General features: G+C 38.7%; 2 protein-coding genes across 4 annotated transcripts in view; one reads left to right on the top strand and one right to left on the bottom strand.

Moving 5' to 3' along the window:
* LOC124877784 (tetratricopeptide repeat protein 28-like) overlaps positions 1–12,942 on the bottom strand; it is a 318,485-nt gene extending 305,543 nt beyond the window's left edge. For both annotated transcript variants that reach the window (XM_047381288.1, XM_047381287.1), the window contains exons 1-2: positions 12,633–12,942; positions 9,279–9,578 (exon numbers count right to left, since the gene is read on the bottom strand). In XM_047381288.1, coding sequence (XP_047237244.1) covers positions 9,279–9,578; positions 12,633–12,662 — 330 coding nt within the window. In that variant the 5' untranslated portion in view covers positions 12,663–12,942. The remainder of the gene's footprint in view (positions 1–9,278; positions 9,579–12,632) is intronic.
* A 5,066-nt stretch (positions 12,943–18,008) lies between these two features.
* On the top strand, positions 18,009–24,184 carry LOC124877399 (L-serine dehydratase/L-threonine deaminase-like). 2 transcript variants are annotated; one of them, XM_047380539.1, is made up of 9 exons: positions 18,016–18,074; positions 18,430–18,504; positions 18,631–18,787; positions 18,916–18,955; positions 19,029–19,168; positions 19,458–19,549; positions 20,087–20,314; positions 20,402–20,526; positions 21,764–24,184. In XM_047380539.1, the coding sequence occupies exons 3-9, from the start codon at positions 18,635–18,637 to the stop codon at positions 21,955–21,957; spliced, it is 972 nt and encodes a 323-aa protein (XP_047236495.1). In that variant the 5' UTR covers positions 18,016–18,074; positions 18,430–18,504; positions 18,631–18,634; the 3' UTR covers positions 21,958–24,184. The 2 variants fall into 2 exon arrangements, with proteins under 2 accessions (XP_047236496.1, XP_047236495.1); XM_047380540.1 differs by having other exon boundaries at positions 18,009–18,504.

The following is a 24,184-nucleotide window of genomic DNA, read 5'->3' on the forward strand; positions in this document are numbered from 1 at the left end:
GAGCGTGTGAGTTTTGCCTATGAATAATAAAAATGAAAATAAAAGATGGTTATGGTTTTTATTTACCATTATCAGTAAATATTTCATGAGTGTGTCCCCTTTTTCTTAAGAGAACACTTTTTACAATTTCTACCCATCACCATTGTCTTCGAAGTGCTGCAGCAGCTAACAGGGGGGGAAAAGGTACCATACTAAATGTTTGCCATAGAGCAATAATCTGCCCTACAAGGTCACTGGATGTATATGGTATGCTAATGTGCTGTTTAGCAATAAAACGTGAACTCAAATTTTAAGTAAACTAAATATTTAGCTTATATTCGGAGGATACCGCTGTAGCTCCAACCTTTAACCCAGTGAAAAAATAATTAACTAACTGTGTATGGCAGTGGAAAAATGTTAGAATAACTGAGGAGGTGTAAATGCATCATATATGGTTAAATTAAAGTGGTAGTAAAAAACATTTTCTGGCAGGGATGGCTGATAACTTCATCACCTAAAGGACATTTCAATGGTAAAACATTAGGACAAAATTTCAAATACATCATTTTTAGGTATTACTGCATTTTAACAATGTCAAGTATAACAGGATTTTTTAAATTTAATTTAAAAGCACAAACATCTGTTATTCTGCCAGGTATAAATAACAGTGGCAGAGCTGTGTGCGTTTTTTTAAATATGAAGCTTGGAACATGGAACCAAATATAAAAATTTGCGACATTAACTTGGTGTCAGTGATTCTCCTGCAAGCATGCATTAAGTGATTTAAATGCAAGCAAAGTTGTTGTATGCTGTCCACATCATTTTATTATTTGGATCAGATACGGCTGAATAATATATTTCACAGATAAGGCAGACATAGGAGACACAGGAGATTATAAAGTAACTCTTGCGTCCATTAACTTGTGTGCTGTTGCTGCTCTCTTTGTGTTATATCTCAGCTTTGTCTCATATCTCTAGCATCTAGTCCTGACTTTCCCTTCCATCTGATGGCCATTACAACTCTGAACTACCTTCCGAGGCGCATCATAGGTGTAATAGGGGCAGGTCAACATCGACCTCCTATTTCAAGACGATTTTTTTCAGAAGGTTTCAAAATGTGCGTAGAACAAGGACGGAATGTTTGATCTGAAAAGGGCAGCGAGTGTCTGAAACCTTGGTAACTAAAAATAAACTCACTAAATTGAAATGCTTTAATGAAGCAAATGTTCACCTCCTGATGAGCCATAGCTACTTGTTCCCTGCTTGTATGGATATGTTGGGAGTAGAGAGCACCAAAAAATCGGCTTGTGAGAGGAAACAGTCCATTTTTACCTTGATCAGCTCTGTCCGTGTCAACCACAGCTGTTATTTGCTGTCTAGTAAAGCGATTTATCTCTGTGGAGCTCAGTGTTTAATAGGTGGAATAACCATCCTCCATGCGAAGCAAAACCTGGCCCCATATCAACTTTTAAAGCTGTTAACGATAAGAGTACAGCGACTTTTTTTAAATCTGAATGCTAATAAAAACATCACTTGCCAATGTACCTTGGTTTCCTGTAAAGTACTTTGGATTACCTTGTGTATGAATGGTGTATGTCATTTGGATTTTGTATTGTAGCCAAACATGTAGTGATGCATGATTGTGAAGTAGAAAGATAAATATATATATGTTTTTTACGCTTATCAGAAATATAGATTTGAAGAGTGTGGTGAGCAATTGTTTTCACCTTTGAAAGCAATTACATTTGCTAGTCTTTTGTCTCAAACAACTTTGCTCAACTACAGGCTGAAACCTTTGCAAAATACCTCAGGATCAGTCAGATTGGATAGAAAAGGTGTGTAAACAACAGTTTCCAAGTCTTGCCACAGATTGTCAGCTGGATTTATGTCTTTATGACTTTGACTGGGCCATACTAACACATCAATATCTAATCCATACCATAGCACCTCTGGCTGTATGTGGAAGGTGTATCTACGCCTGGGTTTTAAAGGCTGTATCTCACCACTATGCAGCTCTTAAAATGTTTTGTGCATTTTTGACCAAAGAATATTTTTCAGAAAGTTCTGTTATTATTTAGACATGCTGGGATGAGATGGGAACTGCTATAACAGTCATACAGGCTTATCTCAGTGGGTTTCTCCCACATTGTCATAAGTTCTTGCCGGACCAATGTGCAGAACAGCACTAGGGAGCAGCATGATGAGTAGTAGAGCTTCCTTTAATAATAATAATGACAGACTGGGTAATGGAGACAGTAGAACTCAGGAGGAACCGGTGGAGAACAATGAAACCAGAAAGTAAAAATACTGAGGAAGAGTGGAGAATGGACCATGAACACAGGGATCTAATCAGAGGGGAATCAGGAGCAACTGGTGGAAGAGAACATGCAGACAACTGAAGGAGGGAGGCTAATTGACACAAATAAGCAGGGAATCCAGGGGAATAACCAAAACATCAAAGTGAACAGAAATAAGTAAACAATGGAACTAACTTAAAGAACATCAACAGGGAGGAACAGCTGTACAAACTAAAACATCTAACAAAGGAATCCCAGAATGTAATCTAAACACGAGAATGAATGGTGATTCTAATAAACACGAATGAAAACATGAATGAAAATGAAATAATAGCAACAAAAGTAGAGAAAACAGACAAGGAGCTCAAATTCAAAACCTAACAGAGGCAGATCATGACACACATGAAAAGAAGAGCACCCGCAACTGCGGCAAAACACAAGCTTGTCAAACAGTATATTTATTTTCATTATATCAGAGGTGTCCAGAGCATTGGGTCTTTTGCAGCCCTTTGCATGATTTTGTGTGGCTCCTGACTGCAATTAAACAACTGTACAAATCTGAACTACCAGCACAGGCAAATTGACACTTTTTTAAGGGCAAAATGTTTAATGACAGAATCGTCTTAAAATGTTAGGTATAACACACAGTATTTATTTTGTATTAAACAAATTTTTTTGCTTTTCTTTTAGTTTGATAGTAAATAGAACCACAAACATTTACTCAAAAGCAGACTTAGGCACACCCATTCATTAAGCTTGGCCAAACACAGTAAGTGCTTTCGAAGATTAAGTGACACATGATCTGTTCTTGTTGAAGAGCACAGACTAAAACTTTTTTTTCAAACTAAGGAGCAATCTACAATGATTTACCGTTGAATTTTCTGCAAAATTAGACTACTTTGTTCCATTAAAATATAGTGCAGAGTAAAATAATTTTTGCATTTTTATAAAAAAAAAAACTATTTTGTGGCCGTTTGTGGCCTTACATTTTGCGGCCTGTAAGTTCTTGACTGTTTTGACCCTCGTGCCGAGATGTTTGGACTCTACTGCTTTATATTCTACATAAAAACAAAATCCAGCTGCATGTCTCGGCAGACCGAGAAACAGAGGCTTTATGTACCATCAGAGTGTCAGCATCCACTCCCTGCACAATTACTGAAGATGGTGCTTCTGAAATTAAAGTCCCTTTTCAGCACTCCGCACACTGTGACCTTTAACAGTGCAAACACTCATTGCCTCAGTTAAACCCAGGGCCCCTGTGCTGAAAATGGATATTGTATGTTGGTAAAACAGAGAAATTGATCCAGATGATGGCATTCATTGAAAAAATATGTTGGAACCTCATCTGAAACCAGAGGCCCTGATGGTGTTTTACCCTCATGATTAGTAGGTTTCATTTGCAACTCTGGCAAGAAGATTTAAGGAGCCAGAGAGCCCTCTGATAAGCACCATTATAGCCCATAATCAGAAGCTATGAAAATGATGGTGATGTTTCCCCTGACGCTGCACTGCCAGGTTTCCGTTCCTGGTCCCTTGAAACTCCACTGTCAGTGCTGAAGCCAGGAACTGATAGTGATAGCAGAGAGGGGGGTTGTTTGTTTAACTTGTCACTTGAACAGCAGCGTTGAGAAGTAGGGACCAGATGGAGGCGCAGAACACACTGAAATGTAGTCTAGAAAGAGCACAGTCCTCTTGATCACTCATCAACCTTAAAGACACTTAAGGCAAACCAAAGAATTACAAAGCACAGCACTCAGAGCAGATTTAATGCGCCCCTCCAACTGCCACCACGGATAAATGGCTCATTCTTTCATCAATCAAAAAGCTAAAGTGCAAGAGTCTGCAACAGCAACATTCCTTTTGTACTTCAAAATGAATAAAGCACAGGAAGAGAAGTTTGGTCATACACCACAGATTTTCCAACCAACATCGGCTGAATGTGAGCAGACACAGAAGTGTGCGCCCTTTGTCTATGAAACAGCCCTCTATTTTGTTCCATTTAAGCTTTTTATATTCAGTCAGAAAGAGAGGCACAAAAGGGGCCTAAAGCTGTCTTGGGTCATTTAACCACACATTTTCTTTTCTTCTCTCAGTATGTGTTTTCTGGCAGTTAAAGCACAGAGAGGTGACAGATTAGATGGGGAGTTCCTTTACAGGCTGGCTGTGGGCTTCAGGAGGGTGGGCCTGCTCGCTGGTGCTCAGGGCGGCAGCGCCATGCCTGTCACTGCTTGATGGGCCAGTGCAGAAGTGCAGTCTCAGGGAGGTATGATTGATGACATTATGTACTCGTGCAGGATCCAAGTGCCAACATACTCCTGTGATTTAATCCCTGTTTCTTCATTAAACATCCAGGCACAGCAGATGGACTGCACAACATCTAGGCTTGCTTTCCCCAAGGCCGAAGCTAGACCAACATTACTAATTGATTCTCAGAAGCAACTCGTACAGAATATAATATATAGAGTTGCAACATGGAGCTGTAATAGTATTTACCCCCTCATTGATTTATTTTGTTTTTGTTGCTTTGTCATATTTAAATGTTTCAGATCATCAAATAATTTTTAAAGTCAGACAAATATAATGAGTAAATATAACATGTAGCTTTCAAATTATGTTTTCATTATTTCAAAGAAAGCTATCTAAATCAACCTGGCTCAAATCAAGAATTAACCGTGACTAGTCCATTGTTTTGGGAATCAGTTTCATTCGCCACACCAAGTTCTGATTACTGCCTAACCTACAAGATAAAGAACATAAAGAAGGCTAAAGATCTCAAACAGCAACATCTCCTTCAATGATTACAAAAATTCAGAAACACAGAAGAAACAAAGTCATTGGCTTTGAATATTAATATTAATATGGAGTTACAAAGCCATTTGCAAGGTTTTGGGACTGCAGCGAACCAAAGTGAGAACCATGGAACAGTGGTGAATCTTCCCAGGAGTGGCTGAGCTACCAAAATTACTCCAAGAGCAAATCAACGACTCATTCAGGACATCACAACAGAATCTAAGAATCTAACATCGAAACTACTGCAGACCTCACTTGGTCAGTGTTCATGATTTAACAATATAAAGAGACTGTGCAAAAATTGCTTTCATAGGAAAATGTCAAGGTCAAAACCATTGTTGACCAAACCAGACACAGAGGGCCATCTTACATTTGTCAAAAGACATCCTGACCACCCTCATGACTTTTGGAAAATATTCTGTGGACTGAAAATGCTAAAAGTGGAACTTTGTGTAAACACAACATAGCATTTCTGAAAAAGAACACTATACAAAGTCATAGTGGTAGTGTTATGGTCTGGGGCAGCTTAGCTGTTTTTGGCACTGGAAGACTTGCTGTAATTCATGAAACCATGACTTCTCCTATCATCAAGAAAACTTTTGAAAGACAATATTAGTTTGTTACTTTAAGCTCAGCCCACTTGCAATGCAGGGAAATTATCCCAAGTAAAACAGCAAGTCCACCACCTCTGAATGGCTAAAAAAACACATGCAAAAAAACTAAGTCTGTGCAAAGTGGTGTGACAAAATATAGACTTACATCCATATTAGATGCTGTGGCATGACCTAAAACAGGTATTTTCATGCTCTAAAACCCTTGAAAGTGGGAAAAATAAAACAATTAGTTATCACAAACGTGTGATGGCGATGGTTGCCGCCAAGGGTGAAATACCAGTTATAAGATTTAGGGGGCAAATAACTTTTTCACATAGGGTCAGGTTGTTTTAGGTCATTTTTCTCCTTCAATAAATTGAATTATCATTTGAAAACAGCTTTTTTGGATTTCGTCACATTATATTTTTCTAATGTTAAATATTGGATCATCTAAAACATTTAAATGAGACCAAAAAAAGCAGAAACAGAAGAAACTTGTAAGGAAGCAAATAGTTTTTCACAACACTGTACAAACCATTCAAAAGCAAAAACTGATATAAGTGATAAAAAAAAAGTCTAAACTGGATTTTATGCAGAAATAACTGCCTTAATTTTCATATTTGTTTAAAGTATTTTCTGCAATAAAAATAAAAACAGTCACAATGACAGTATAGTTTTCTTTTGCTTTGAAAAAAATCTAAAAGTAAATTAATTTGGCTGCTTCTCTTGTTTAACACTGACCCCTAGTGTCGATGCAAGAAACTCAATTTGAAATCCATGCATCTCTTTGCACAAATGCCAATACAACAGATGTGTAAATCTCTCTGCCTCACGTTAGAGCGTAAAGCACAAGGGTCAAGATATACATTGACAGCAAGTCAGATAATCCAAACTTGTAAACGAGCGTCATAACTGTCAAGAAAAAAAGCACAACCACAGAGTCCAGATTAAGCCAACCATCCCCCAGTTAGACCACAAAGGCTTCTTTGTACTTGGATGCATATAAAAAAGGACTAGAATTGTTTTGGCTGGAATTTTCAATTACAGTTTGTTCTCTCTGCACAAGAGGGTTATAAAATCTCTGCAAAATATGCTAGAGTCATTTATTTAAATGCACAGGTACTGATTCACAGCCAAAAGTAGTAAAAAAAAAAAAAAAACAGTCAATAATATTTGGTTTGGTGTTGCAAAATTTTTTCAATTAACACAACCGTTTCAACTCCTACTGCGATCACAACTTTTCAAAGGGTAGGAAACCTACCAGCGCTTCTGGAGATCCATAACCATGAATGAAGAGGTGGCCCCTGATGCATCACTGGTAGCAACAAATTATCTTCGATAGCACTCCACCACATTACCATCAATCTCTCTTTTGAAAGACAAAAGTATCACTCCATGCTAAATTGTGAAATCAATGCATTTCTATCACTGAGAGGGATCGGTGCTCAAGTGATCCCTGTGGGTGAGTAATGTAAAATCCATCGCAGGTTAGTGCTCGTGGCCTGGACATGATCAAAGACAAGAGCCCAGAAAAGTTTGTATTGATCAGCCATCACACAGCGGCAGCTGAGGAGTGGAAATGTGATTGGAATTTGAAACACTGGCAACTGAAGATAAATCGACCTGATCTTATTAGAAGAACAAATGTATTAACTTATTGTACAACAGTACTGATCTACTGTAACTGTGTAAGTACAGTTATTATTTTCATTATTTTCATTTTCAGAAGTGACACCATCGTCACCTACTCTTTTAATGTGTGACCTCATGTTATACCTATAACATCAGGTTATCTACCTGAGTTATGAGGAAGCTATAAGTTAGAACTACTTAAATTTATAATTCCCAAAAATGTTAATACATAGAAGTGTAACTTTACATGTAGTTGTATTGAACCTTACAGTTCAAATATCACTCATAGGTAGTTTCATTGAGGAGAGGATACATGCATGTGTTTTCATTTGTTTCTGTCAACTGACATTACTATATTATTTAAAGCACTCCACACCAAACTGATGCAAGATTGGGTGGTGATAATGACATGCAGGGGACAGAATTTAGACTAAGCTGCTTATTTTTAATCACCACAGAACAGAGTGCTATGATGGAGTGAGGGGTTGACAAGTGGGAAGTCAAATCATAAATTTAAATAGTCATACAGTTAACCAATTTTTAATGATAAACTGTTTTTGTATTTAATCTAAATCCTTAAAATATGGAGTTATTGACACCTACTACTTTATAGCTTGCCATGCAAACTCTGTAGCTCCTATTAAAGTTTATCAAATGCCAATAAATATTCCACAAGGAACCATCAGACACTAAATAAACACTGATTTGTTTTTAACAAGTGTTTGAACAATGTATCATCAGGCGAGAGAATGTTTAACATTCAGTAACTATGGATTTATTTTGTATTTTTACACTGGGATAAGTTATTCAGTTTCATAATGTCTATTTTTTATGTGATGTTAGGACCAAATTTATTAAAACATGCCCTGTTTTTATTTTGTCCAATTATTACAACAAGAAAGACACCTGTCAGTATTGGACTTGACTTTTTGTTTGACATTTGGATTAAAGCAGCATTTCTCTAACTTGAAGGCTGTGGTTTAATTGTGCTTTCAGTTTTAATTTACAAGCACCATTATTTAAGGAACAAACTGAAATGAAAATTAGACAAGAAGTACCCTGAAGTAGAAATTCTCAGTAAAAATCTCACCTTTGAAATCCAATATGGTTGCTGTCCATTTAAAATGTTGAGCTAGCTGTAGTAATGAAGTGTTTATTGCACTCCTAACAGTTTTGGTGTTATTAAAACGTTTTCACACATAGTACTGGTAGTGGGCATGTTCCTTTAACGTTTAAAAACATAAAACAGATTGAAATGCACTGTTATCAACTATCATTGCTAAAAGCGGTTAGCCTTTCACTGAGCACAGCAGTTAGCATATCCCACTAGTTTTCTGACTAACAAATGGGAAGCAGTTTGGCTGGCTTTGGTTTCATTCTTAGACTTGTCTTCTGACTTCAGAGGAAAAAACAAATAGTGACCAAAACTTATTCTCAATTCTCTCTGCTTCATTTCAAACTGGGAGTCCTCAGAATATTCTCCACTTTTCTTTTGTGTAGTTTGCATTTATAGCTATTTTATATTTTTTTCTTTTGGCTTCTTACATTTGTATTTCGCTTGTAAATCATTTATAGACAGCTACATTTCTCGAGTCCTACTAAATGCTACTATTGGGTTCTTTTTCATTCAAACTAAATAAAAAAATTAGAAGGTTTTTCATTTTAAAGAGAATTACCAGCTTACAAATCCTGGCTTGCAGTTAGACATTGTTTGCTATTGCTAACTTGGAGCTCTCTGTTAAGTGCAAAAGAAACCTTAATTTGGTAGTTGCATTTGTTTCTTTTTGTTTTTGTACCATACTTGTACTAAACCGTGAGCCAATAACTAGGGTAAGTCCTAGATGATGATTTAAGTGTACTGTTAGATCCCCTACTAATAAATTATGGGAAAGAAATCGAGCTTTCTTAAAATGTTTCACTGTAGCAGCACCAGAAAGATAATTTCAGTGAGGACAGAGTTTAAGATTTTTTTCTAAGGAAGTCTTACCTTTGGCCACTTGGGATTGAGCCCACAAGCCTTTTCAGCATCCTCCAGAGCTGCTTGGTGTTGGCCCAGTTTGAGGAACGCTCCTGATCGGTTACTGTACAGGATGCAGTTCTGTGGGTCGGCCTGCAAAGCATCGCTGTACAACCACACGGCCTCCTGGAAGTCGCCTCTCTGACATGCCTCGTTGCTCTGCCGCACTTTCTCCATGAACTCGACCTTGCTGAGGCCACACCTCAACCTCTCGTCCCCGGCAACGGACCGAATAAGCCTGCTCGCTGTCCGAGAGCCCAAGACTGAAAACTGGAGCAATAGGCAGAGAAAGTAAAAGTAGCTTGACTAGAAAGAGTGTCAACAAATAATGCATACAACAGGGTGTTTTTTTGTTTTTTTTTCACAGTAGCACAGGTGAAACAAATTTTGTTAATGAAGGCAGTGTTCCAACAAGCATCCTGGTAAACCACAACAGCCAGCCAGCATGAGCACGACTGAGATGCCAAAAAAACCTGCGCTTGAGATATTCATGTGCTTTAGCTGCTGTGATGAGCCAAAAAGCCTGCTGTCCACTAACACAAACACAGCAGCTGACGTGTGAGGGAATATTAATGAAGGATGGCGTCAAAGAGTGTCAAGCCACAGTCAGCCATTCTTCGCTCCACATGCAACAAATGTTGATAAGGCAGACCTTTAGTTAAAAAAAAATCTGAATACTGCAAATTTAAACTACAGGCGTAATTAATAAACCTTAAATGATGCCCAATTCTAGACTCAAGTGTAGTTGGGTTTTTTTTCACATCATCTAACTCCCTGTTATAAAGACCATTGCCTGCTAAAAAAAATTTGTTTTTTGTTATCGTAGCTTCAGCTCACACATGTTCTCCAGAGAATTAAGGTCTGCAGACAGAGATAACTTTAGAAGAAGGTGAACCATTTCTATGATGATTTGGCCTTGTGTTTTGTATCACTGTCCTGCCAAGACACCCCATGACAACCCAGTTCCAGGTGTCTGGCAGAGATTACTAGATTTTATTTTTCCAAATGTCCTTGTATTTCAAAGAGTTCATGATGCCATGCACCCCAGCAAAGTTCCCAGGTACTTTTGGAAAAGAAACAGACAGAAAAGCATCACACACCCTCCACCGTACTACAGTGGGCATGAGGTGCATATCCAAATATTCTATTTTTATGAACTTAGATAAATGGCATGTTCTCTTGTGTTTTCTTTTCGAAGAGTTGCTAAAACATTTGCACATTTTTCATGTCATATTTATACCCCAGGTAAACAGGAATTTGTTAGGACTTACAGATGCATACTAATAAATTATAATATAACCAAAACGTTAATGCAGTGTTATGGCCTATAAAATCATGGAGAAGACTGCTGACTAGGCAGTTGTCCAGCAGAGAGTTACTGACACCCTACACAAGAACGGTATACCAAAAAAGGTAATTGCTGGAAAAGCTAGCTTTATACATGGTGCTATATCGAGGCATGTTAGTGGAAAGTTTGGTGGATGGAAAAAGTGTAGTAGAAAAAGCACAGACAATGTCAAAAACATTGTACCTAAGGAGGTTCCGTAGACAACCTTTATGGAGCTTGTTTCATTCATTTCTTTGAAGCACCAATTCTTGCTTTATTGACCATAGTTTTACTGTGCTCGATTGGACAGTAAACTGGCCGAGCCCAAACCCCCATAGAGAAGCTATAGAGAATTTTCAAGAGGAAGATGAGAGACGTTAGACTCAACACTGTAGTAAAGCTGAAGGTCATCATTGTAAGCAACACCTCTGGAGACCCCAAAGGCTGATCTCCATGCCATGTCGCATTGATGCAGTAATCCAGGCAAAAGGTGCCCTGACCACATATTGAGTGTAGATACTACATGGAAATAATTTTTGGTAGGACGGCACTTCTGTAATTTCTCTGTGTGAGATTCTAATACTGAAATAAAATATACATTTATTTTAAATCATTTCACACATCCTTAACAGAGGTGACAATACATGTGGAGGGCACTATCAATGTTTATCATATTAAAATTTGAATCACGACATATAATAATTCCTTCATCTCCTGAAACTGCAGCTTAAGTCAAAGGGCTTCAGCTGTTCACATCTGTTAAAATTTAATTTATCTGGATCTTGCTGTTTAAACAAGCACCAGCAGAGTAAAACTGAACCCAATAAAGACACAGATGAAGTTCCTCCTGAAACAGTTCTTCCTGACTTAAACTGAATCCTCCTGCTCTGTTGCATTTCGTTTATCTCTGTTGCCTCAGTTCCTATCCAAACAGGAGGAGCAGTTAAACTGACTCAAGTCCTTTGGTAACTGCACCAAACCAGTAATTACTGACTGAATACACAATGTAGGTTGGAGCTGTTAACATTAAACCATTTGCTAAGAGTTACTAAATTCAGAAATCCATCTTCGGGCCTCTCATTTCTGGAGCCAGAGTCCACTGCACCTCTTTCTCACCACACCTCCTCCAGCTGAATTGTGGGATAGGGCAGGATTGGTAATTACTTCCAGAGGCCCACAGAGAGAGAGGACCAGCTGAAGTGAGAGCTCTGTGGATCAAGTAAATTCAACATCAAGCAAAGTTACAGCACAGCATTCATACTCTTTGACAACATGAAAAGAGCTGACTCATCTCTGTGCATGGTAAGTATCTGAACATTGGTAAAATCTTAATAAAGCTGCAGGTAACATGCAGCTCTGTAGTGTGTTCATGCTAGATTTTAAAGCCGGAGTCCAACAGAGGTGCAAACACACAAACGCAGCACCCATGCCAACATGCACCCAAAGTGTCAGGAGAAGGATCAATAATGGATTAGTGGTCCTGAGGCTCAGAAGCATGCAGCTTTCTCTTTTCGCTTCCCCACGAATCTGCAGCAGCATAATGGGGGCTGCCTTCTGTATGTGGGCAGCACTGGCAGGAAGGGTGGAGATGAGAGATAATGATTGCCTGCCACCAACACAGGAGACACACACACTTCCAAAGTGATCACACCGAGATCCACTCAGATTTAATTATGACGATTAACACTTCAGTTTGAGGGGATTCAAAGGGAATAACTTTCTGTTACAAACTATATAAGCCATTAAGCTTCTAAAACATACACAGAAGTATTTTTGCTTGATTTCTGTTTTATAAAATCCCTTTCATGCTGGTTAGTGTCTGCTCCAGCAGTCCCCGGACGTCCACTGCGCCGCTCAGGACGCACGGCTGGAAAATCGATCGATTTTACGAGGTCATTTGGAATTTCCTCCGCTGGACGTGGGACAAAATATAAATGGGGCAATACAAAGGACAAAAAAAGGAAAGCGCAAACCTATTGTTCCAGGAAGTTGTTTACCTTTTCTTTCAGAGTCGCTTGCTTCTCCATCCTGGCTGACTGCGTGTGTTTGTATAACGGCTTATCGGTCTCATCCCATCTCAATCTCTGCAGATTTAGTGTCGAGTTTTTTTGTGCATCAAGAAGTGCATCCAAAGTTTGCCCAAATAAGTCCTCTTTGCGTTGTGGAAGAAAGTCGATAAGCGCTAAAGGAAGTCCACGAAAAGCTCAGCTGTGTGCGCTGTTCAGAAGAAACTTTCCTCAAGGAAAGTGCGCCATGTTGTCAAATCTTTTTCTTTTTTTCCTTTTTTTGTCCTTCCTTCTCTCCCACTGTTACCATAGTGGATTTGCTGCGCACACAGAGGAAGGATAAAGGGCTGCAGAGTCAGGGAAAGTACCTACATCAGTTAGCTGTGCAGGGAATGATAAACTCTTTGTAAACTGTTTAACCTTTTAAGGCATAATTTATTACAACAAAAGTAATTTCCACCCTTGTGTTTTCAGTGATCTTCTGGGATAAATATTTTTTAATTGTCCATTCAGCTGGGCAGCATTGGAGTTACAGGTATAATTATTGAAACCCCGCTGCTGAAAATTAAGTTTACTGGCAAAACAAACTAGCAATCAAACAGATTTGATTATAATGGTGCAATGGAACATTTTAGCGGTTTTAGAAACCTTTCTATACCTTGATGTTGGCCCATACTCTGTGGACAATGTAGATATGCATAAACCACCATGCATAATGTTAGATATCAGATATTAGAGGGAAAATCTTTAAGGAACTCTTCGACATTTGATCGTATGAAAAAGCAAAGTAGGCTATGCATTCTTGGTTTTCTGGGGGTTTACACATCAGGACTATTTAAATCAAACCAGAAGTGCAAAACAACACAACAGATTCCACACTGTCATTGTTTAACAAAGGTGAAGCCAAAATGTGTGCAAAGAAATTCCTGCTTCTATCAGATTTAAAAGGAAAAGTAGCATGTAGGTGCTGCTAATTAAGACATTTGATTTAAAGATCATCAGTAACCTCTATAAAAGCAAAAGCTAGTGTTGTGGTACAGGAGATATTTGGCTATAAACTGTTCTTGAGAAGACAAAATTCTTGGTCTTGTCGACGTCTCAGACTCAAATGCGACCTATTAAGTGTTTGAACATTTCTAGCACTTGTGGTTCTACATGCTTACACACCAGTTTGGCTTCACCTAAATGTTGGGGCAGTGCAACTAATGGAAAACATTAGACACACCAGTGCCAAAAGTTAGTCTGGAGCACTGTGTTAGGCTGGCTGGCTAATGAGCTGACACAGGAAGATTTTCTCTAGATGTTTGCAGCAACAAATACATTATTCTGATCAGTACAGCACAATATTAGTAAAACATGTGAAATGTGAGGATGTGGGTGAATGACAAAAAGGCAAGATAAACATTATGACTTGCGAAAGAAGTTTTTTAAATAGTGTAAATATCTTTCGGCTTTGGCTTAATAGCAAACCTAGACCCCAGGTAATGAACAGTCTATCCAGCTCCTGCAAAATAAAATCATTATTTTCATTCAAGCAATAAGGTTTTATTTAACAAACAAAAAAAACACTTCTGGCTGACATCTGCATTTTTAGCATTGAAACAACTTAGTTGTAGTTTCTTAACCATTTAACCACCTTACCATCTCTTCACCTTCTAAAACCTTTTATGCCTCATTAAACAAATGTCACCAAATATTTTACAGTCATAAATAACTTGAATGCCTGGTTCTTAAATAAGTAGGTAACATTTCTTACAGTCCATCACAATATGTATATTGTGTACAGTGATATTGCAATAAAGATAAACATGCTACAGCCTTGAAAATGGCCTCTCATTGGTCCTGTCTTAGTCTTGATCTAACCTCCTGCAGAGTCTTGGTATTGTTTTAGTCTTAGTCTGGATTTTTTTCTGTGTAAAGGGGTATTGACTACAACATTAGCAGGGGTTTTGGGAGGTTGTTTGGGAGCATACAGGTATTTTTACACAATGCAAAGAAGGAAAGACCTCAGTAATAGCCTAAGGGGGAAAAAAATGCTTTTCTGTTAAGGACCAAAAACCCATATCCAAACAATTTGAAGTTAAATATTCTGAAGTGGAATGTATTTAAGACCTGTTGCCTGTCTTCCTGGGAATCAATGTCCCAGCAAATTAATGGGTGTACTTGTCTTTACCATAAGCATACATACACTTTAAAATTCCAACATGTCCCTGACCCATTTTAAGCTTTCATATCCCAAACTATACCATCAAATGTTTTGTTAAAATGATATGTTACTGAAACCAGTGAGTCTTCCTTTATCTATTCTTCCATCTTCCCGCAGTGTGAAGTAGCAATGGGCCCACAGTTCACTGCTTAATGTATAAACAAGGACCTGTGCTATGATAACTGTGTTTTACTTCCTTGTAGTTGATATTTTATTGCAACTGTCGGTTGACTATCCCTAAGAGGCATGTAAGCAGTTATTTTTTTATTTACAGCTACTTATATGGAAAGAGAGAAGTTAAAATAATATTAGCTGTGGTCTGTGGTTCAATGATCTGGCATCAACAATTTTTCCACAAAGTGGCCATTTTGGACTTACACTGAAGGAAGGATAATACAGAAGGCACCATTTTGGTTCTGCTTTGCTGTTGCATAGATGCACTTAATGCAATGGTTTTATGTTATTCATACGTATGCATTTAGTTTTTTATACATCACAAAACAAGGGATGCTACAAAACTAATTTTCAGTCCAGAAACAAGTTAAACAACCACACACACTCATTCCCAATTCAGCTTAGATTGATCATTTGCCCTGTCCAGACAAATGTACATAGGAGGACGTCAGAGCACAAATCGGAAATTCGCATGTACTTCTACACAGAGTGACTCAGACTGGACGTCCTCTTGCTACAAGACAACAGTGCTAACCATCACATTTACCATGCTGCTATTTTCATGTCAAATCTATAATAACTGCATGCACATTCCTGGTTTTGAAATGGAAATGTCAGGAAAAACAGTGAACTGATTGCAGTAAAGGATAATGAAACCAGATTAATGCGTTGCTTGCAAGTGCGGAACCTCACCAGAAGGGAGTGTGACAATCTGTAACTGTAACAGTCATGGTAGCTGTTGATTTAAATATAGGAAATATATACTAACTGAAAACAATGTCACAAGTTCTAAAAGGGAAAAACACAACAATAACTTGGTGCATATTTAACAACAGCTTTGCAGTTGTGCTCACTCACTGTTCATGCTCTCAATTGCATTATAAGTAACAAAGTCACATTTTTTTTAGGTAATGGACTAATGTTAAAGCAAAATGTCTGCAGAAAAAAAACAAATGCAGTTTATACAGAAAATGTTATAATTACACACTTATGGAAGAATGATATGGAATACGTACCATGGTTGTGATCAGCAGGGGTTCTTGATTGATACCCCAACACTTGCTCCTATCCTACTCCAACTCTTAAATGTGTTTTACCAAGTTTCATTAATGTAAAACTGTGTTTTAAAGAATATTGTGTAGTGTAGAACAATTTAGATATTGAAGTACAAATGATTAAATGCAGCCCTGCAATTTAATTTAATTTAGCACTGAACGTAAAGGTAAGGTAAGGTAAGTTTATTTATATAGCGCTTTTCAGCAACGAGACACTCAAAGCGCTATACATACAATTACAATACAATCACAAAGCAAATAAACACAGATATAGACACAGAAAAACAAATGATAAAATCATCAAGCAACAGAGGTAATTTAAAAAAGTAAAATAAAGAGAATAGAATGATGGACAAGAAAATGAAAGGAAAATTGGACAGAAAACACAACTAATCATGCCTAAATGGCACAGTCAAAGGCCACTCTAAACAAATAAGTTTTTTATCTTGATTTAAAGCAACTTAGGGTTTTGGCGCTTTTACAGTTTTCTGGGAGTTTATTCTGGATTACTGGAGCATAAGAACTAAAAGCTGCTTCTCCATGTTTGGTTCTGGTTCTGTGTAAGCAGAGTAGATTTGAGCCAGAAGACCTGAGAGGTCTGGGTGGTTGATACACTGACAACAAGTCTGTAATGTATTTTGGCGCTAAGCCATTCAGTGATTTATAGACTAACAGAAATATTTTAAAGTCTATTCTCTGAGCTACAGGGAGCCAGTTTAAGGACTTTAGAACCAGGGTGATGTGCTCCACTTTCTTAGTTCTAGTGAGGACGCGGGCAGCAGCGATCTGGATCAACTGCAGCTGTCTGATCAACTTAAAGCTTCAAACAAGATTCCAACTTCAGCATCCTATCCCGCTCTGAGCTAGACACTCAGAGTAAACGATAGAAAACTTGTCTGAAGTGCAACTGGCAGACAACTTTTTTTGTTTTTTAGATATTTTTTTCAGCACTAGTGGCCTTTATTTTTTTTTTTTTGACAGTAGGCAGACAGGAGAGAGGGGGAGACATTCGGCAAATGTCACCAGGTCTGGGACTCGAACCCTGGACAGCCGCTTTGAGGACTATAGCCTCTGCATATGGTCGCGCGCTTTCGCCCCTACACCATCAGCGCCACGCCCGGCAGGCAACTTTTTTACTTGGATTATTTATGGCGCCCCAAAGACTGTCCCACCCTGGACAGTGAGCCATATGGCTGACGTCAAAAACCTCCCTTAGCTGTGGTTTTAAAGATTTTAGTACTTGAAAAAACAAAAGACATTTTATTGTCCTAGTAAAAGATTCATATAATACTGTGGGGTTTGCAAAAACTCCCACACACACACAAAAACCTGCTCTGTTTTAATGCGATCATTTAGCATTAACACAAAAGTTAGATATTTTTTTCATGCAGGATTTAGAAAGACAATCCAGAATATCAATGTGTTAAAAGCAAATCTGTTCAAGCCTTAGATTTGTTCTTAGCCGATAGAATAACTTCACTTTCTCTCACACAGAAATTATATATTTGTTAAATTATGTCATATAAATAATAAATAAATAGTATTCTAGGGTAAATACAGAATTCATTATATGACAGATACAAGTGTTAAAGAGTTCGATCAAATTGTTTTTCTCTTTTAAGATAAAGGAGAGGGTGTAATTAGGCATAGGCACATAAAAGGCAACTTCAAGTCCATGTCAACAAAAACCACAGAACTGAAAAGCTAAGTAAATCTCAGCACTGCTTGCATCATGTTTAAAACAAATTTGCTTTCAGCTTGGACAGATATTTTCAGCCCGCTAAGTAAACAGATTTTACAGCCCTGTGTCTGGCTCATCAGCCTGAACTCCGGCTCATTCAGGTTTGAACCGTCCACTCACTCAGGGACGGCCCAAGGCCTGCTTTTGGCAGCTTCTAAAATTGTCTCGACCTTTTCGGCAATGCCAGCTGTGAGCACAATTCCTTTAGAGGGGACACAACATGCTTGTGAGTAAAACTGTCATGGATTCCTTCAAAGGTAAGGTAGTGACAATTATGCTGATTCAAACAAGAGTTAAATCGTTTCAAATAAGATCTGCGTGCAGAAGTCATTTTTTATCTATGTTTTTGGTCTCTCAAGGCGGTACACAAAGCAAGGACAAATTAGACTGCCTGAAAATATAAGTCAATGCATCTAATTTTGACAGGTTTGGCAAATAGCTTGCAGTCTGAGTGAATGTTTTGGGTGTAAACTTATTGATCTTCACCCCATCCCATCCTGTCACTGACTGGGAGGGGTCTTCTTGTCAGAAAGCCCACAGATGATTGGATGGAGATGTGTCTCCTTTGGTAAGCCCACTCTTAAAGCAGGTATATATTCATTTGACATACAGGAAGCCCAGAAATAAGAGCGTTTGGGAAAAATAACATCCAGCTCAGTTTGAATCCCTGTCCTCCAACAGTGTCTGGTAAGTTGAAGCATGCTCCATGTAGAAAGCAATGAAGGGGAAGGCATCAAAAGGGTCCAAATTTTCCAACAAACAGTGTTACACCTTTGTCCTCATGAAACATTTCCCCTTCTTGTCTGTAATCAGTGAGATGAAAACCGAGCAGCCTCTTCATGTGGCCACTCCAGTGAGGCAGAGTCTTGCGCTCACCAAGGTGGCTGGCACCTCTATTTACCTCAAGCTAGACTCATCCCAGCCTACAGGTTCCTTTAAGATCAGAGGTATTGGCCACCTCTGTAAAACAGTAAGTAATCTAATCCTATTTTTGGTGACAACAAGAAACCAATGCAAAAGAACCAGTATGGACCAGTTTAGGCAGTGCAAACACGAGCTTGTTGTGAACTTGTGCTGACTGAGTTGTTTTTCTTTTAGTGGGCAGAGCGAGGATGTGAAAGATTTGTCTGCTGTTCAGGTAAGCACTCAAGTAATGGATGATCACTGTTGTTTTTGGTGATTCTGAACTTTGAGGGTTTGGGTCCTAACAGGAGGAAACGCTGGTATGGCAGCTGCTTATTCTGCACGCCAGCTCGGGGTTCCTGCAACCATCGTGGTTCCAAGTGTCACCCCTAACCAGACGGTGGAGAGGCTGAAGGATGAGGGGGCAAACGTTGTCATTCATGGAAAGGTTTGTCATCTCAGCTGTGATCAAATCAACATTATCATGTTTTTAGACTCCCACTGTTTTTAATGTTGAATTTAGAGTCAATTAAATTATTTGTTATTGCTTTAATGAAAAAGCAGATGACTTGCATTACAGAAAACTCTAAAGTAAAGATTTTAATGGTTTGGGATTTTCCTGGATAATTTCTTACTCAACCAAAGTTGAAATTACGAACTGTAACAAAGATAAGACAACATTTTTAAGGCTTTTGTTGCTTTAACTGATTAAATAAAGTCACATCTTGTCTTTTCAGGGTCTGAATGAAAGCATTCAATATGGGCAGCAGCTTGTGGCAAACAACCCAGGCTGGATTTTCGTCTCTCCCTTTGACGACCCTCTCATATGGTAAGACAAAGTGAGCCCTCAAGAGCCTTTTCAGTCTGTTAAAGCTGAAAACCACAATGCATTTCATTGGGGTTTAATGCAAGATACCAACACAAAGTAGTGCATACATTTAAGTTGAGAGAAAAAGGATACATGGATTTAAATTCCTTTTTACAAGTAAAAAATACAAATCTCAAGTAGTTTCAATACGTTTGGAAGGCACTGAAGGTTCAAATCAAAGTCCAACACATCAGGAAATGAGCTGCATGTTCATGACTGATAGTAATACTTGTCTTGTCATGTACTCTCATCCATATATGAACAGCTGCAGGGGTTGATTGAGGCGATATTTCAGATATCACATAGCTATCAACAAAATGTTTGCCCACATTTGGAATATCACTATCAAGGTGTCAAACACAGCCACAAAAAAGTGACAACAGCCCTTGATAAGGGATTTGTATTTTTAAAATAAAAATATGAAACAGAAAGATAAATCTGGCTGCAGTTTCCACAGATTGTCCAAATCAGTGTAAATCCCAGCATTCCTTTGTGAAGGGAAGGACACACATCTTTGGTGAAGGAGCTGGAGCACGATCTGAAGGAGAAGCCTGGAGCCATTGTGCTGTCGGTGGGAGGCGGAGGCTTGCTGAACGGTGTGGTGGAAGGACTTTGTCGTGCCGACTGGGCTGACGTGCCCATCGTAGCCATGGAAACCATGGGAGCACACAGCCTGAATGCAGCCATGAAAGCTGGAGAGCTCGTCACTTTACCTGTCATCACAAGGTACTGCACATAGTTAGAGGTCATATTATTACCTTGAATGTCCTTTTTCTCCTCCTAACACAACTGATGTAATGTTTGGTGCCACAGTGTTGCAACCACACTGGGCCTGGTGAGAGTGTCTGCTCAGACAATGAAGCTAGTGGATGAACATACAGTTTTCTCAGAAGTGGTCACTGACCAGGAGGCTGTGAGAGCTGTCGAATGCTTTGTAGGTGAGTGAAACTCGCACTTGAGCAGATGAGATGTGAAATGTACAGCTTACACCAGATACACTGCATAGAAAGACACATGACGTTTTCTAAATGTCTTATAGTAAATCCGACTTTTACTGTTTAAGGTCAGTTTGGATTAACTAAATTATTTTAATCTGCTAAATTCCAGAATATTGAGGGAGATCATTTTATTACTTTCTTCAAAGTCAGAGGTTTACATATGCTAATATGACTATGCCATGGTTTGTAACCTTCTGATACGGTTACTCACAGCATTTGAGTTAAATGATTGCACTCCTTTATTTGAAGGCAGCATCTTAAAAAGACTGCTTCCTTTTGTGACTTTTGTTACTGGAATGCCAAATGAAACCTGAGAAGAAGCCAGGAAGAGAGCCTGATTCATCCTGAGGCAGATTTTCCAGTTACCTGCAGGAGCCATGTTTATCTGTATAAACAATTTTATGCAAGTACAAACACTACAGGAATGCCCAGCCATGAGTCTGTTCAGAGAGGAGACAGGTTCTGTGTCACAGAGAAGAACGTATTTGGGTGCAAAATGTGTGAATCAATCCCAGGACAAAGACCTTCAATGCTGGAGACAGACCTTGTGGTCTAATTTAAAGTTGAAGTGTTTGGCCATACTGACCGTTGTTATATGTGGAGGGGAAATGGGGAAGTTTACAAGCCTGAGAACACTATCCCAACTGTGAAGTACGGGGTCGGCAGTATCATGTTGTGTTTTTTTTTTTTTTTTTAAACAGGAGGAACTGGAGCACTTTCCAAAGTAGATGATTTCACGAGGAAAGAACAATATGATCAAATAGTGAATTAACATCGTCCAGGAAGTTAAAACCTGGGTACCAATGGGTTCACCTAATGGAAAATGGCTACAAACCTGACCCGTTTACTCCAGTTCTGTCTGGAGTAATGGGCCAAAATTACAACAAACTATTGAGAAAAACTTGTGGAAAGACACCAAAACATGTGACTCAAGTAAAACAATAAAAGTTAATTCCACCAAATACTAAGGAAATGTATGTAAACTTAAATGTATGAAGAAAAAAAAAACTTTGTAATAATGCTAACTGAGCTAAAACAAGAAAAAGTCAGTGTTATTTGAGGTCAGACAGTGACAAAAAATGGTTATGTGTCTTTTTATACAGCGTAGGTAAATATCTGGCTTTAATTGCATAAATCAGCCATAAAACTGATCTGTCCAGCTTTTCTCTCTGTGCAGACGATGAAAAGATCCTGGTGGAGCCTGCCTGCGGTGCCGCTCTGGCAGCCGTGTACAGTGACATTATCAAAAGGCTGCAGGCTGAGGGCAAACTGGCACGGCACCTGGGCCCAGTGGTGGTGGTTGTGTGTGGCGGTAACAACATCAGCATGGAGCAGCTCCAGAGGCTGAAGAAACAGCTTGGCATGATCTAGTGTCACTGACTACCTTGGGTCTTTCTGACCTTTTTGTCCCTGTGTGTCTTTGTCCATTAGCCAACCACAGTCCCTAAACACTATTATCCATGTGCTCCATTGATCGAATCATTCCTGACTGAAACACTCATGAGTACAGTGGCGCGGAATAGGGGGGTGGGTGTCAGGGGGCCATTGTCCCCTGGTCCCACCAGACATTTACGCTGGCTGGACCTGTGCTGAGAGGCTGTGATCGACTCTCTCTCTCTCTTTCTCTAATGTACTCTAGCTATCTGTCAGTTGTCAAATTCAGGGGGGAGTGAATGTAAAAAAGTTTATTTAACGTGCAGTGTGATTTACTAAAGCTGCAAATAATCACGCTCATAATTTGTCATTATTTTGCGCATCAAGGCAGCTGCAAGTTGCAACAGAACTGCGCACAGATGACAATTATGGAGCCACAAACACGGCGAAGTAACCTTTGACATCTGGATCATTCCAACAAACTGTGGCAAATTGTCAAGGTCATTGTTTCTGAACGCAATGTCACTCAGAAACGAACGTCACATCATCTTTTCTCAGACACCCAGGACGGACAAAACTGTTCGTTCAATGAATGCTTTTTTTTTTCTTTTCTTTCTAATCTTTTATGTATTATTATTAGTAGTAGTAGTTTTAGTAGCAGTATTATTATTATTATTATTATTTGTATTATTATATTACAGTTATTAGTTTAAAAAATAAAGTAAAAAATGGTTGGTTTGCCAGCAGAAGATCTACAAAACAACATAATGACATAAACTTTCATATTATTTTTATGTTTTGCTTTAATAAGAAAATATTACAGTTGAGTATAAAGGCACAATAGTTCTGCACCGCTGTGCCAAACTGTGCCACCATTTGCTCTCTTGCCAGTGTATATTATTCACTGGTGTTCACTTTTTTCTTGATCAGAAACTGCAGCATTTAAAAAGCACTTGGTTAAAATGACTAACATGAATGACAGGTGAAAAGAGTCACTGCAGTCTGTGCGTTTCCAGCACCACCAATGTGTGAACAGCATCGATGAGACAGCGACATGCAGACAGAAGCTATTTATTTCACCAATAGCACACTTTACCACTGGTAAACACTCTCTGCCCTCTTGTTCCTGAATGTGATAGACGTTTAAAACACTGCTCAGTCTGCTTCCTCTGTCACACATGAAACATACAGACTTCTGTGTGTGTGTTTTCTATTTATTTATTTATGTAGCCTACAACATAGCCAGCAGTGCAAGACTGCAGTATAGACATGGTGGCTAGTGATAGATGATAAATTTTAAAACATTAAAAAATGGGACACATCTGAAAAAAAAAAAAACAGGACTCCACATAATGGCCTCTGTGTTTTTCTAACGCATTTGTATTTATGGATGCCAGTTTAAAATATGTTGAGATTTAAGTTATTTATCCTCTCCTCCATGTCTGGTGAAGTGAGAGTGAACACCATCGAACAAGTTGTCTGGGAAGACTGTAGCAGTGTATGACCCATTATGAGCCAGTCCACTGTCTGGAAAGACAGAGTCACAACCAGTATGCACATATCTGGTCATCTGCTTAAGGTCACTCTGAGAAAGAATCTCATACAAACTGTGAGGCACGGAGGTTACAGTGTTATGGTTTGGGGATACTTTGTTGCAGCAGGAGCTGGCCAACTCTCCATCGTAGTACTCACCATGAATTCTACCGTGTATCAGAAGTGGCCGGAGGAACATCTCAGACCATCTTTACCAAAATTAAAGCTGAAGCAGAACTGCAGCAACTTGGCAATGACCCAAAAAATACCAGGAAATCCAGCAACAGAGAATTTGAAAAAAAGAACATCCTTGGCAGTCTAGACATTGATCTCACTGAGATGCAGTGGGGTGACGTAAAATGAGCAGTACATGGAAGAAACTCCTCAAACATGTCACAGCTGAAAGTGAGGAGTGAGGCAAACTTTTCTCAGAATCAATGTCAGAGACAGGTAGACACAAAGAAAGTCTCGCTGCAGTTATTTCAAACAAAGGGGGTAACACTAGCTAGGGTGTCCTAACGTTTAGCTTAGCTACGAAACATTTTTGTTCATACCTTTTGTTTAGTTGGTAGAACGAGTTTACTTTCTTGTTAATGAAGTGCAAATAACTATCTTTATTTTCCAGAGAAAAATTGTAACTAAGATTATATATCAATATGTGAACATTTCTTAATAAAGAACTGAATTTTCA

Source organism: Girardinichthys multiradiatus, chromosome 12, assembly GCF_021462225.1.
Source record: "Girardinichthys multiradiatus isolate DD_20200921_A chromosome 12, DD_fGirMul_XY1, whole genome shotgun sequence".
NCBI classification, from domain to species: domain Eukaryota; kingdom Metazoa; phylum Chordata; class Actinopteri; order Cyprinodontiformes; family Goodeidae; genus Girardinichthys; species Girardinichthys multiradiatus.